At 46.6% G+C, this 15,463-nt stretch overlaps 1 protein-coding gene across 3 annotated transcripts in view; it reads right to left on the bottom strand.

Moving 5' to 3' along the window:
- The window catches only part of LOC142001038 (solute carrier family 2, facilitated glucose transporter member 5-like), a 46,716-nt gene that overhangs the window by 17,558 nt on the left and 13,695 nt on the right, over window positions 1-15,463 (bottom strand). The window contains exons 1-2 of one of the 3 annotated variants that reach the window (XM_074975882.1): window positions 5,108-6,683; window positions 2,474-2,572 (exon numbers count right to left, since the gene is read on the bottom strand). In XM_074975882.1, the coding sequence (XP_074831983.1) occupies window positions 2,474-2,572; window positions 5,108-5,164 (156 nt within the window). In that variant the 5' untranslated portion in view covers window positions 5,165-6,683. Of the gene's footprint in view, window positions 1-2,473; window positions 2,573-5,107; window positions 6,684-15,463 lie in introns of those variants that run through there. The other 2 variants (XM_074975883.1, XM_074975881.1) reach the window with 2 other exon arrangements.

The raw sequence follows: 15,463 nt of genomic DNA, 5'->3' as shown, positions 1-15,463 counted from the left end.
GAAAACATTTGTGTTGAACCACACCAGCGTTCCTTGTAAGCTGAGCGCTTGGGCAGAAGCCCAGAAGAAATTCAGGTGCCGCCCAGCTAATTGGCAGAGTGCCCAGAGCTGGCAGCCTGTATTTCTATTGGTGGTGCACATCTGCACATGCCTGGGTGCCCACAACCAAATTTATTCTGCACATGGATGGAACATTGGACCACGTCCTGATTTTCCACTGTGGTTCCCCTTAACCTCTTCTGCAAAGCACCAAATCCTTAAGCTAAACTCTTGGAGCTCAGGATGAGTCCCTGCTTGCACTGATGTACTTCTGCTACCTCTCATTGAGCTAGAGCCTGAAAAATAGCAACTCCCCTGGCTACTATGCATGGGCAGCAGCAAGTGGGAGCATGTGTGGGATCAGGCCAGGGTTCCCTCTAATTTTTTCCATCCATGGAAATCTTCACCTGAAGATCTCCTGGGTGGCCGCTCAAGCACTCAGCTTACAGGGAACACTGGTTCAGGATGGTTTGTACTTGGCACAACTAGCCTGGGCAGCTGCTTGCTGTTTCCTGCGCTGTACAACTGTTTTTAGCATGCTAACTCTCAGCAAGCTTCTGAGAGTCTATCTGTTCAATTCACATGCCCAACTCCTAGCACAGGATACAACAGAACTGGAAGAAAATTTCCAGTTTGCTGGGAGATACCGGCATTAGCTCAGGGTGCTTGTGGGGAGGGGCAGCCTCCCTAGCTATGCTCTTCAGGTCTCAGAAGGGATTGTCCTGGGGCGGTCAGCCCTCGGCATGTGTCAGTCTGGCTTTGCTGGTTTTAATGCACTATGTCAGACCTAGAGTGAGTGTGCACCTGGAAACTACAGCTCCCAACTGCAGCACAGACACATTTAAAAAGAGACCGGGCACAGGGAAATGCAACCCAGGCATCCCAGGATGAGTGCTACCCCTGCAGGATCACAAGGAAGATAGATGTTGATCGGGCGAAGATACGGTTCCATCATCAGTGAGGCAGAACCTGGCCGTAGAAAGCAGGGCTGTAGGAAGCTCGTCAAAGGAGAAAGTACAGAAGTCAAGTAGGGATGTTAACGATTAACCAGCAAGCCTCATCCTAAATGGCATGGACAGGGGGTTGCTCCAGCATGGCTGGAGCAGACCTTGTGTGGTGGTGGGGAGCACTGCTGGGGAGGCTGCACCAGACCAGCCAGGCTGGAGCAGCCCCCACTGCTGCAAACTGGGGCAGCTCTGGCCTGGCTGGAGTGTCCCTGTTCATGTAGTGTCAGCAGCTGCTGCATCTAGGGCCTGCTCCAGCCTGGCTCAAGTGCCCCAGCTTACAGCATGCTCAGGGTTCCAGGAACCTGGGCTACTCTGAAACGCTCCTACCTTCAGTGCTCCTGAGCTGGGCTGCTACAGACAGGGGCTGCTCCACCTGCACTGGAGTGCCCCTCATTTGCGGTGGTGCCATGGGCTGGGATGCTCCAGCCCCCAGTGTGCTGCAGGGAGGGGCTCTCCAGCTGCCCCCACACCTGTTTAATGGTTAGCCAGTTAAACTGAGCATTTAACTGGTCAAGCCAGGAAGTGCTTATGATAGCACACACAGCAGCGGGAGGGCTCACCCGCAGATGAATTTTGGCACTATGCTGAGGGATGGTTACCTTATGAGGAAGACAAATGTTGGAGGCAAAAGAAATTTTGGAGTCTCGGATCTAAAAATATCAGTCCTTGGGACAAGGGGCGACTGGTGCCTGCAGGGGGAAGTGCGAAAGAGGGGGCACCCAGAGGGCAGGTAGGGGCCTGTGTGAGGACACACCATTTAGCAATTAAAATATTGGTGGGGACACAGGGCAGTGGAGTGCTGCCACAAGACACCTATGCTTGGGAACAAAGTCTACTTTTTAATAAAGACCAGCATAATCACACTACAATGTTGGGGGACAACTAGTTTTATAGAAAAATGCCGGAAGCCCAAAATGGGACCTAGCCAAGGGGCCAGCTCAGTCAGCTGTCCCTGATTAAGGATTTCAGGACTGCGCTTCTTCACTTTATCTCCATCCCCACTGCTGTCCAGCGTGCGAATTCTACTCTCAGCACACTCGCCAGGTAGCTTGTGAGCTTCAAATTCATGCAGTGGGTTCTGAGGTTTGAAAAGGTAAGGGCATCAAGGGAAGTACGTATAGAAAGAACAGGGGTGGGAATTAACAGTTAGCAGGACCGCAAGAAGAGAGTCAATTTCAGTGCTAGCCTGAAGTTATATTTCCTGGCTACACACCATGATCAGTGCATGCTGAGAACACACAAGACCGAGGGGAAAAACAGGAAACTTCTCCCTTGGGGTGATAATCTGAAAGCAAAGGGAGTTCCGAAGGACTCCGTGTACAAGTGTGCAACCATGCATGTATACACACACCTCACTGTTACTACTCTGCCACATGTATGTCCTTTCTCCCCTTTCTAGCCTGCTTCCTGCCCCCAGCCCCACCTACCACAGCTGGAGAGTTGATCACGGAGACGTTGTAACCATACTGGAAAGAGGATCCAAAGGTGGCCACCAGCGTTACACATGCGAGCAGAAGTGTCATTTTCTGCAGAAAGAAGAGCAGTTACGTGGGTGGAAAGTCTGGGTCATTTGTTACAGCCAAGACACTAAAAAGACTCCTGCCCTTTTATGTCTTGGTTTGGTGTAAAAGGAACATCTGATAGACTCCTTCCAGTAAAACTAATTTTATTCTGCTTGATTTTTAACCCTATTTGAAACTTCAGTGCAGCCCCCTCCCCCTTTCTCTAGATCAGTGTTTCTCAACTTTTTTTTTTTTAATAAAATATCCCTTTTAAAAAAAGTTATGCGTACCCCCAGACTTCTCTCACATACACTTAAAGGTACATGTACCACTGGTTGAGAAACATGGTCCTAAAATAATCTGAGGTCTTGAAACAACCTTTCCAGATGTTTGTACCCTTTGCAGGAGTCAGATTTGTTTTGTATCCCACCAAGTTACACCTCACTTAAAAATACCTACTTACAAAACCATCACAGAAGACTGCTACTGAAAACTAGCTGACTTTCTATCATCTTACTATCCAATAAATGAATTGGAATAGAAATGTTGTACTTACATATTTGTGTAAGGCAGATGAAGCAGTAGAAACAAGTCATTGTCTGAATGAACTTTTAGACTGTACTGACTTTACTAGGGTTTTTATGTAGCCTGTTGTAAAACTAGGCAAATATCTAAATGAGCTTATATACCCCCCTGGAAGAGCTTGGTGTACGACCAAGATTACACACACACCCCTGGCTGAGATTATCAATTGGGCACTGAAATCAAAAAGACGCAAACAGCCAAATTAAATGAAAAATTTTCTGGAATGAATAAAAATCTCTCCCCACTCTCAGTTTCAGAAGGGTAGCCATGTTCGTTTGTAGTGTCAAAACAAACAAACAAATAAATAACCAACCCAAAACCAAAACCCAAACCAAACAAAAAAAAAACTAAAACAAAAAAACAAAACAAATAGAAACTAAAAACCAAAAAACGAACCAAAAAACCCCAAAAGAACAAGCAGTCCTGTTGCATCTTAAAGACTAACAATTTTATTGATTATGTAATGAGCTTTGGTGGGTAAGACCCACTTCCTCAGATTTTGGCGCAAAATGGATTAACTTTCTCGTGGTGGCTTTGCCATCAGCATTTCAGAATCAAGCTGCTTATGGGCCCATCCCAGCTGCTGTTAAACTCACCTGGAACCTTTCCCTGGATGTCAGATTGTGCCCTATATGAGCTGTGCTTTGTGGTTGTACAGATGGGATTAATAACTGGCCTGCATAGGGGCCTGGATGTGACCGTCATCCATGGGCACAGAGCCCTTGGAGTCACCAGCCGCTAAGTTTCCACAACAGGCTACAGTATCTTGTTCTGCTATGGATCTCTCACTCTGCAGCCAGCTGTTCCACAGGAAGAGGTGCTTTTTAACAGCTGCCTAATGCACTTTATTGTTTCTTGGGGGAAATTAAATCCTATTTCCATTCAGCCATAGGTTGTTTTCTCCAGCCGTCATGAATGGCTCTGAGCTTTATCGTCTCTTGGACCATGGTCATCAGGGATCTATTCCAGTGCAGAGGACTTGCTCAGCCTCTTTCACTGGAGGCTCTCTCAGGAGCAGTTCAGTCATTTACCCACTGTGCACATATGGCTCCTCAGCTGGCTCAGCATCTTGCAGGCAAACCAGAGACACAGTGACTGCCCCAGGTCATGCAGTGAGTCAGTTTCAGAGACACGGTTAGGTGCTCCTGACTCCTGGTTTCATTCTGAGTCTTCTTGACAATGCTGGGGGAAAACCAACCCTAGCCCACATCATCTCCAGCCCTGGCCCACCATAGCTCCAGCATTACAGCAGTGCCTAGAGGTGCTCCACCATGCTCAGCCCCCTATGAACATGATGCGAGAGACAGTCCTCGCCCCACAACCTTACTGTCTAACTATACAAGACAGACCAACATGGAGAAGCAGAGAAAGACAAAATGATTTGCCCAAGACTCACACAGCTGGCCAGTCACAGAACCTAGAATAAATCCAAGGTCTCCCATCTCCAATGTCCTAACCCCTAGGCCGATGTTTCTCAACCTGTTTTTTTTTTTATACAAAGTACCGCTTTTAAAAACAATAAGTATCCCCAGTCCCTACAATTTTCAGGCACACAATTTTTTTCTTCTACCACTGCAACACATTTATTTGAACAACTTAATCGTAACTGGTTGTTTGCAGGAACCAGCCTATAGGCAATAAACTTGCCACCGCACTTCTATTGTGCAAAAAGGGTAGATTAAAAAATTAGATGAACATAAAATAAGTCCAATGCTTTTATTCATAAAAAAGGGCTGAGAAACACTAAGTTAATGTACCCTCTGGAAAAGCCCTGTATATCCCAGGGGTACACGTGCCCCAGGGTGAGAACCACTGTCCTAGGGAGGGTGGTCTCAGACATAAATAGGTCGATAACTGTAACAGCCCATGGCATCCCTTTTGGCCCAGCTTGTCCACTCCTCTTCTCTCCCCACTCCCAATTTTCCCTGGTGAAACTTCTCCTCAGCCTTCGCCACATCAGCCAAGCGTACTCACCCCCTTCCTGTCCTCGCAAGCTTCAAAGCTCTCCGGCTTCTCCTTCGTCAGCTTCATTTTGGCGTGTGAGACAAAACGGTGGATGTCAGATTTTTATAGGCAAAGCGGGGCAGGGGATGCCCCGGGAGGGAAGCTAATGCATGCTGGCTGCTCCGTGAGTGTAGCAGGGAACACGCAATAATATGCTTTATTGCCCGGTGTAATTAGTCTGCCCTCTGAACCTTCCTGAGGGCTGCATGGCTCTTGCATGTCCCCCATATGGCTGGTTGGTGCAAAGCCCTATCCCATGAAGAGACTCTCTCGTGCGAAGCTCATGTTCCAACTGGACGGCTGCCACATCCCCACTGTGGCTGGTTGAACCAGCTCCGCAGGGCAATAGCTTTGGGGAAAGCAGCCAGACGGTCAATTGCAACATGCGGGCTCTGTCATGGGAGAGCAGATTGAACTCTGCAGCCGGAGCACTAAGATCCACCCCCCTGTGGGGCTGAGCTTTTATTGTCTCAAAGCTGCAGATGGCTCTTCAGGTAGAAATGGCACAGTCTAGAAGCCTGAGCTTAGGACCAGCAGCTAGGAACTCCTGGGGCTGCAACCCCTGTGGCAAGGGACAAGTTCATTTCACTTTGCAGGGCCCTACTTTCTCCAGCTGTACAATGGGGGTACTGTCACCACCGCCCCATTGTGTGCTTCTGACACATGTATTATCCACCAGTGGTCCAGCCACAGCATCACGCAAGTGTGCGACTTGCAGTGTCTGGGGTCACTGTCGGGGAGCACTGGGTGGCTTTGGGGAGCAGGAATGTGATGTGGTATTTGCCCCACAATGGCCCTACAAGGCAGCATGTGCCACGATGGTGAGTCACCCACGCTTACAGGGAGATATCAAACATTGGGTCGAACGATGCTTTCATAGCACTAGTGCAGGGGTCAGCAACCCCTGGCACGTGCGCCAAGAGCAGCACACAAGCCATTTTCATTGGCACATGAGGTGGGTGTTTAGCCCCGTCCCTCCTTCCCCATGCAGCTGGGAGCTTGCTCAAAGCCATGTCGTCTGTGGATTAACGAAAGACCAGCTAATGCCACCAACCACCCCCTAATCAATAAAGCGCTGCATCTTTATTTATTTATTAATGTAGCTGTTGTCAGTAGGACTATTGGTGACTTTAAAAAGTATGACTGGCACTTGGCCCTTACACAGAGGTCAAAAGGTCAAATTGCAGCACTCCACCTCCGAAAGGTTGCTGACCCCCAAGCTAGGGAAAGCATCACATGGTAAGAAACCCAAACAGGCACCTACAAGAGCAGAGCAGGCAGAGCTCACCCTAACATCAAAAGACACTGGTGTTCAGGTGAGCTCTGAGTCCCGCACACTGCAGTCCTGGGTATTGCTAGTTAGAGTTTCATCACACACCCCAGACCAGAGAAAACCCTTGTTCATGCTCCACGGGGAAACAAAGACTGGGTCTTAATACTGTTGTTGTTGGCAAGACTCTGAGACCAGCACAAACAAGGTTTACAGAAAAGCAGTAAAGTAGCACTTTAAAGACGAAAAAAATAATTTATAAGGTGAGCTTTCGTGGGACAGACCCACTTCTTCAGACCATAGCCATACCAGAACAGACTCAATATTTAAGACACAGAGAACCAAAAATAGTAATCAAGGTGGACAAATCAGAAAAAAAAATTACCAAGGTGAGCAAATCAGAGTAGACGGGCTGGGGGGTGGTGGAGTCAAGAAACACATAAAACACACTTCCACTTCCTACAAAAAAAGAAAAGAGAATACATTTTCTAAATTACTTCATACGTCAGGATACTACGACTACAATAACGACAGCTCAACTAACAATGTTGTTAACCTTTCCAGCTACAAACTCAGCCCAGCCGCAGAGTCTCTCTCTTATCCTGGGGTCTTTCCTTCTGCCCTACTTCCTACATGAGCTTAATACAATTCTGTGGTGACCTTGAAGCCTTCTTTCGCCACCTCCGTCTAAAGGAATTCTTCCAACACAACTATGAACAGTCTGACTCTCTCGACCCCACCCCCCACCAACACCAAAAGAAGAAGAACTCTATGTGGACTCCCCCCCGACGGTCATAGTGAAAGTCTGGATGTCTACATACAACGCTTCCGCAACTGTGCTCAGACATTACACACACACAATGCCAAACGAGACACAGTCTCAACTATGCTGAACTCTATGCTGTCCAGAGTCTCAAAAATAACCCAGACATTATAATCAAACCAGGTGACAAAGGGGGTGCTGTTGTCATCATGAATAAGTCAGACTACGAACAGGAGGCAGCCAGATAACTCTCCAACACCACATTTTACAGACCTCTCTCCTCTGATCCCACTTTGGAATTCCAAAAGAAATTACAACTACTTAAGGAACTCCCTGCTGCTACTCGGGACCTTATTCACTCAGACACAACATCTGAGCCCCAGCCTGGATTATTTTATTTACTTCCCAAAATCTACAAACCTGGGAACCCCGGATGATTTATCATTTCAGGTGTTGGCACCCTTACCATTGCACTATCCAGTTATGTGGACTCCCTCTTCAAACCCTATGCCACCAACACTCCCAGCTATCTCCAAGATACCACGGACTTCCTGAGGAAATTACAAAACATTAGAAAACTTCCTGACAACACCATCCTTGCCACCATGGATGTAGAGGCTCTGTACATTAATATTCCACACGAAGACGGATTATAAGTGATCAGGAATACCATCCCTGATGTCACCACAGCCAATCTGGTGTCTGACCTCTGTACCTTTGTTCTCACCCATGATTATTTCCGATGTGGGGACAATTTATACCTCCAGATTAGTGGAACTGCTATGGGCACCCACATGGCCCCACAATATGCTAATATACTTATGGCTGACCTGGAACAACAATTCTTCAGCTCTTGTCCCCTATTACCCCTCCTCTACTTAAGATACATTGATGACATCTTTATGATTTGGACCCATGGTATAGAGACTCCAGAGGAATTCCACAGAGACTTTAACAATCTGCACCCCACCATCAACTTATGCCTAGATTATTCCACGTGAGAGACACATTTCCTGGACACTACAGTACAAAGTAAGGATGGCCTGATCAGTACCACACTCTATCAGAAACCCACCGATCGCTATACTTACCTACGTGCTTCTAGCTTCCATACTGCACACGTAACTGGATCCATTGTTTACAGTCAAGCCCTTAGGTACAATCACATTTGCTCTGATCCTACTGACAGAGACCGAAAACTACAAGATCTTTACCTAATATTCATAAACCTGAATTACCCACCAGGAGAAATAAAAAAAAACAAATCCATAGAGCCAGACGAATACCCAGAGACCAGCTACTCCAAGATAGGCCCAAAAAAGCCAAGAACAGAACATCACTGGTCAATACCTACAGCCCCCAACTCAAACCACTGCAACGCATTGTTGAAGACCTACAACCTATCCTTAATCAGGATGCCACACTCCAGAAGGCCCTAGGTGACAGGCCTGTTATCTCCTACAAACAACCTCCCAACCTTATGAGGATTCACACCAACAGCCACAGTCTGTACTGCAGGAACACCAGTCCTGGGACTTTTCCTTGCAACAAAGCCCACTGCCAGCTTTGTCCACATATCTATTCTGGAGATACCATCACTGGACCTAACTGGGTTATTCACAGAATCACGGGCACATTCTCATGTTCCTCAACTAACATCATATATGCCCTCATGTGCCAATAGTGCCTAGATGCTTTGTATATTGGACAAACTTCAACCTCTCAAAGAGTTAATGGGCACAAAACAGACATAAAAACACCTGTGATCCACAAACAAGTCAGCAAACAATTTAATGGAGTGGGTCATTCTGTTAGTGACTTAAAAGTCTGCGTTTTACTGAAGAGGCATTTTCACAACAGTCTTGAAAGAAAGGTGGCTGAACTCTTTCATATTCAAATTTGACACATTAACATGTGGTTTGAACTGGGATGCGAATTTTCTGGGTCATTATAGGGGCTGTTTTGTGTATTTGGCTTAAACTATTTCTTGACTCCCCACTCGCCCGCCCATTTACTCTCTGATTTGCTCACCTTGATAATTTTTTTTCTGATTTGTCAACCTTGATTACTATTTTTGGTTCTCTGTGCCTTATATATTGAGTCTGTTCTGGCATGGCTATGGTTGAAGAACTGGGTCTGTCCCACGAAACCTCATCACCTAATAAATCATTTTGTTAGTCTTTAAAGTGCTACTTGACTGCTTTTTTGTTTTGATAGTATATATAGACTAGCACAGCTGTCTCTCCGTTACTATTCACGGGTTACAGTGGCTCATCCGACAAACCTTGGCACAGGGCAGGGGTGGGCAAGATACAGCCTGTGGGCCAAATCTAGCCCTCTAAGCCTTTTAATTCAGCCTGCAGACAGCCCCTATGAGTGGCAGCAGGTGGCCTCCTACTTCTTGATACTGGACTGCAGCATGGTATGTATCATAGTGAATTGTCTGTGGCCAGTTTCTTGGGGCATTGCTGTAGGTTTCAGCAGAGTAAGAAAAGCACCTTTCACTCACATTGAAAATAAATTCTTACATTTTTTTGCCACACTCTCTGATCCTCCACTTTTGCCCCAAAGCATATTAACCCTTTTGGTCCCAAAGGTCACTGCATGCAAAGTGCAGTGTTTGCACGTGTGTGGGCGGGAGGGGTGGCAAATGAAGGGTACAACTCTCCAGAGCTAGTTTTGCACAGGGCAGCACCTTGTTATTAGTTAACCAAGGCTGCAGGTCACCATTTAACTCGGAAGCAAAGTTCACAGATTGGTTTCGCTCACCCAGGATTCAGACTAACAATAATTTAGAGGCTACCCTTAATGATTACACTTGTTTTTACTGCTCTGCAGAACACCTTGTCCTCTTGGACCCTCATGTGTTTACACATGGGTCCACTGTGGGTTGGCTTTTCCTTCCCTCATTTAACAGGCTTAACGCAAGAACGGGGACAAGATCTATACTTAGCATTTTCCACCCTGGTTTGCATAAAAGGAATGGGGTGCCAAATCAAACCAAAGTAACAATATATCAAGAGCACTCCCATAACTAATTTCTTCCTTCCTTTCATCTTCAGGATTTGTTCTGGGGGCGGTTGCTTTTCAACACAGCCATTATTGTCCATACAAAGTTCCTTTCAAGCTAATTCAAATCAGGAACATAAGCAAAGGTCCTGTGATGGTGCTACAAACGACCATGCTAAATGGGCACAAACAATGCTGGGCAACAATGTACACGGTGATCAGTCGATAATACTTGGCTGTAATTAGGGCATGTAGAAACAACACCAGTAGAGGGATATGAAGGAAAGCAAAAAGTCTGAAATCAAAATTAGGGGAACAGATAAGTCTATAAATCTGGAAGGAGCACATTAGTTAATTCAGAACAACAAGAATTCTTGTGGCACCTTAGCAGCAACGAAGGGTCCTGTGGCACCTTATAGACTAACAGAAAAGTTTAGAGCATGAGCTTTCGTGAGTTAACTAAGAAGTGAGTTAACTCACGAAAGCTCATGCTCTAAACCTTTCTGTTAGTCTATAAGGTGCCACAGGACCCTTCGTTGCTGCTACAGATCCAGACTAACACGGCTACCCCTCTGATTGTGGCACCTTGTAGACTAACAGATATTTTGGAGCATAAGCTTTTGTGGGCAAGGACCTGCTTCATCAGGTGCATAAATGGTGGGGGGTGGTTTCAGAGGGGTATTTAAAGAGTGGGGTCCCGGTAAAAAGGAGGGCCAGAGCTGACAAGGTCTATTCAGCAAGGTGGAAATGGCCCAGAATCAATAGTATGTATCAAAAGAATTAAAAAGAAGTCAGATCAGACAGGGGGATATGAGCCATTGTCAGAGTCTAATAGGGAGATATTAACACCCAGAGCAGAGAAGTGTTAATATCTGGGCATTAACAGAACTTGACACAAATGGGGCTGAGAGAGCAAAACACTAATGAGTAACTCGCCCAGGTGAAGAACAATAACTGGTATCAGTCATAAGCTGAAATCACAAGGTATCACCAGCTCATTAAAAAAGACCTTAGTACCTGCTCCTCACAAATACAGCCCCAGGTTCAGGAAAAGGTCTAAAATGGCAGCATGATGGATAGAGAAAATCTAATCCAGTGGTGTCTAATAGTAATCGAAGGATCACCACACTTGTGGTTGTTGTCCATCTGAGTTCACCACAGGGCCCTGTCCCCCCCACCCACAGCTCTGACAATGCCCTCCCCCTCCCCCAGACCCCAGCACCCCCAGTCCCTCCTCCCCCTTATGCAAACTGAATGCAGCAACTCACCAGAGCTGCTGACGCCTCAGGAGCCACGCCGGCAGGAATCTTTCAGGGGCCTAAGGGAGCTACTGGGGCCTGATCCATGACTCAAGCTGCGCCAGGGCCCAAGTCATGGCCAAAGCTACGCCGGGGCCCTATCCACAACCCAAGCTGCACCAGGGCCCTTGCTGGGGCCCAGTTCACGCCAGCAGGAGCCACACTGGGGCCCAAGCCATGGCCCAAACTGTGCCGGCAGGGACCCGAGAAACCACTGCTGCCACTATGCGCTTGTCCCAAGTGTGTGTGTGTGTGTGTGTGGGGTGCACTCCACTTTGCCATGCTGCACAGTTCCCTTCACCACATGTGATACCTCAGCAATGAGGTGTGATTTGTTTGTATGTGTATATAAACTGGTGTTTTGGGGGGACATTGGAAATTTCCCACTAATTGAGGCATTCTGTTATCACAGGCACATATACACAATGGTTCAGTAGATTCTACTGACTCCTGTTACTGTACTTCACTTCACTTCACTTCACAAGAATCCTGGTCTGGCACCTTCAGTCCTTATCTGGTCTGTGGGGCCCTCTCAGAGTCTGCAGCAGTCATTGGGCTGGGAGGGACTGCCAGAGGTCATCAAGTCCAGTCCCCTGTCCTCTTGGCAGGATCAAGCACCATTCCTGACAGATTTTTGATTTTTTTTTAAATAACCTATTTATCCAGACCCCTACATGACCTCCTCAAGGATCAAGCTGACAACCCTGGGTTTAACAGGCCAATGCTCAAACCACTGAGCTCTCTCTCCCGCTACAGACCCAGGTTCAGGAAAGGGTCTAAAAAAATGACAGCATGATGGATAGAGATGATCTAATTCAGTGGTGTCCAATAATAATCAAAGGATCATCACACTCTTGGTTGTTATCCTTCTGAATTCACCACAGGTCCCCTCTCCCCTCCCCTCCCCCAGAACCAGGCACCCCCCAGCCCCCCTCTCCCCATGCATTGAGCACACACACACAAGGAGCCTGGTAGTTATCATCCACGGAGCCAGAAATTTGTGAGGACACCATGCCAGTAAGCCTTCCTAACTACACAACCTACTATAGATAGCAGCTACAAGGAGAGAGCTAATTACTGTCGTAGCAAACCCATCAGAGGACAGCAGTGTAGTGCTTAAATGTCCTTCTGATGACCCAGTGTGGAAGAGGGCTGGTTGTGCATAGATTCCCTCAGTCCTGCTTTCTCTAATTCAGCTTAACTATGCAGGCTCCTCCAAGAGCTTCACTTTTCACAACCCCCCCTTCCTTTAGAACTTAAAGTATGCGATCCGTGGAGGTATGAAGTCCCTGCACCCACAGTCTGGCATTAAGAAATATTCAGCACTGCATGATTCTTTACAGATATCAGTCCAAAAGGTGTAGAAGGGCTGGGGAAAGAGAAATACAATGCATTGAAGTACTGTACACGCCGAGACAACGAGTCAACTGACTAGAAAAAGCAGCTATTTAAGCGGCCAGTTTATCATTCTTTGCCAGCAGGAGGGAAATTCAAGAGGTCTAAAAATCAGGCACCCATTGACAGAGAAGAATCTCACAGTGAAAGAGAATTAATTAGAGAGCAGAAGTGTGTGAATTGCTGGAGGCCCACAGGAACCAGCTGGTGCCATGATGTGGTCTTACCTCCTTGTTTCTAGCTTTCTGGAAGTGACTGCTGTACAGGCCTGAGGGGAGTTACAGGAAGAGTCCTGCATGGATATATGATTTGTATCTGCATCCAATAGCTGATCCTCAGATATGATAGAAAACAGAAATCAGCAGATTTGCAGGGCTCTAATTATATGATTGCCAGTGGGATGCAGAAATAACTTGAGTGAGAGAAGAGGGGTTCATGAGATGACCTGTCTATTAAGATGTGGTCCATTTTGTGGGGGAAAAAATACTGGCAAATCCTACCATGGAGGAATAATCCAATAACAGATCCTTGCGTATGGATACACAAAGGAACATTACAAGTTCAGCTTTTACCTCATTGTATCTGTGCAGTTCTATGGATCTAAGTTTAGTAAAATTTTGCTGCTAAAAACATTGTTGTAACAAAGTCACTGTCAAGAAAATACTTTAGAGGCATTACACACACTAAGCAGAATTCATTAGCAGTCAGGATGGAACTCAGATTCTTCTATTCCAAAAACATACCATTTGACCAGAAGAAGAATCTCCTTTAGCAGTACTCCAGGACCTATGCCACATAGCAGAAGAGTTAAAGCAGAAGGTATTTTTCTATCCTAAAAGCCAAAAATGTTAGCTATTTCACAACCAGAATGGTGGAAGGGCACAGGATGAGACAGGCAAGGGAGAGATCTTCCAGTTTGTGAAAGGGGCATGGAGGTCGTCCCTCCCACACAAGGAAAATCCTGCCCTCCCTCATAAAAAAATAAACCAAAGGTGAGGTGTTAAAAGTGCCAAACCCTTTGGCAGGATGGGGGCCAAATATTTGCATGTGCCAGACATTTAGTTCTTTGAAAAATTGTCCTATCTCATCAAGGTCAATTAGCAACAGGCAGTTGGCAGCAGGAGCTGGAAGAACTTTAAACAAATCAATAGAGGAAGGGCTGCTTTACGTGGCAGCCCAAACAAACAGCTGCTGCTTGTCCAGCCAGCCGCCCAGCCTTCTATTCAGAGTCAAGACCAGAGGGAACCACCAGATCACAGACCACCAACCAGCACCAGCCAACTCCACACCGGGCCCAACAACTGGAATTAAACACACCTATTACTGCCCTAAAGAGGCTGAATTGTGGCACGGTCGACACAAGGGATCAAGTCAATCCCAGATACAGAATTCTAGCCACCCCATTAGAGTAGCTAGAATTGTGTATCAGGATCGATTTTGTACTCTGGTGTAAACTTTGAGTTCGCGTCAATGTCCCTTACTCCACATGGCTGCATGAACTACCAGGGTTGATGCCTGAGCCCAGAGAGATCAAGTCTGTTGCATCTTCACTGCTGTGGCAAAATCGATTTCCAGTGGCTCGATCGTGGCATGTTGAACCCACGCTAAGTATAGACATACCCTATGTGTACTACCGCAAGGGAAGAGGAGGGAGCAAGGTGGACTAATGCCTGAAGCAATGTTCCCTCTAATCTTTTTCATCCATGGGCAGGTTTTTCCCATCCATGTACAGAATATTTTTTTCATGTGCACCAGTGTGCACCACTAGTAGAAACAAAAAAAAAAATCCAGCCATAAGCACTCTGCTAAGCAGCAGGAAGGAATTCAAATGGCTACGGAGCAGGCACACAAGGGAACGGCTTACAGGGAACATTGGGGTGAGCCTCTTCCCTCCCGCTGCTTATGCTAGGGTATTAACTGCAGGGGAAGAAAACAAACAAAAACCCCAGAATGCATTGCTGGAAATAATCTATTCTTGACCTATGTAGGTGACCACTGGAACCCTTGAAGCATGAGCGCTTTGGAACATAAGATAGAAGGGACCCTCCAGAGCTACTAGCAGAGTTCCCCACCACCCCAGCAACCCCATCATACAAATTCATGCAGAAGCTTATCGGGGCTGTAGCTTAGAGCAAGTTGTTTGCTCCTATGTCCTGTTTTCAGAACAACACCCATCTTCCAAGATAAATAGAAGATTTAATCTCAAGTGCATAGATTGTTCTGAGCCTTTTGTTATAACAACCCCAGGTGCCCTATCAGACTGCAACAAACATGATAATCTTGCACTTCACAAGAATTAATCTGCTGTATGCCTCTCAGAACTTCATGGGATAGATTTCTGAGCCTCCTGCTTCCAAAGCATGCCCTGGCTTACTTGGGGAATCTCCACTAACGCACTGAAGTACAGAGTTTATGACATACACTTGAGTGGTTCCAATTCCATCTAGTGGGGGTATATAACAGGTGGGACTGACCCTTTAAGGGCCAGTGGCCTGTGGTCAGCCAAACCTGGTCAATTATCAGACCCAGCAGAAAAGGGAGCAAATGATTATAACAAGTGACTCAGTTGATGGGGGACTGGAGGCAAAGCT

Source organism: Carettochelys insculpta, chromosome 23, assembly GCF_033958435.1.
Source record: "Carettochelys insculpta isolate YL-2023 chromosome 23, ASM3395843v1, whole genome shotgun sequence".
Lineage (NCBI taxonomy): Eukaryota > Metazoa > Chordata > Testudines > Carettochelyidae > Carettochelys > Carettochelys insculpta.
The sequence above is the reverse complement of the archived record's forward strand: the minus strand, read 5'-3'. Positions and strand labels throughout refer to the sequence as shown.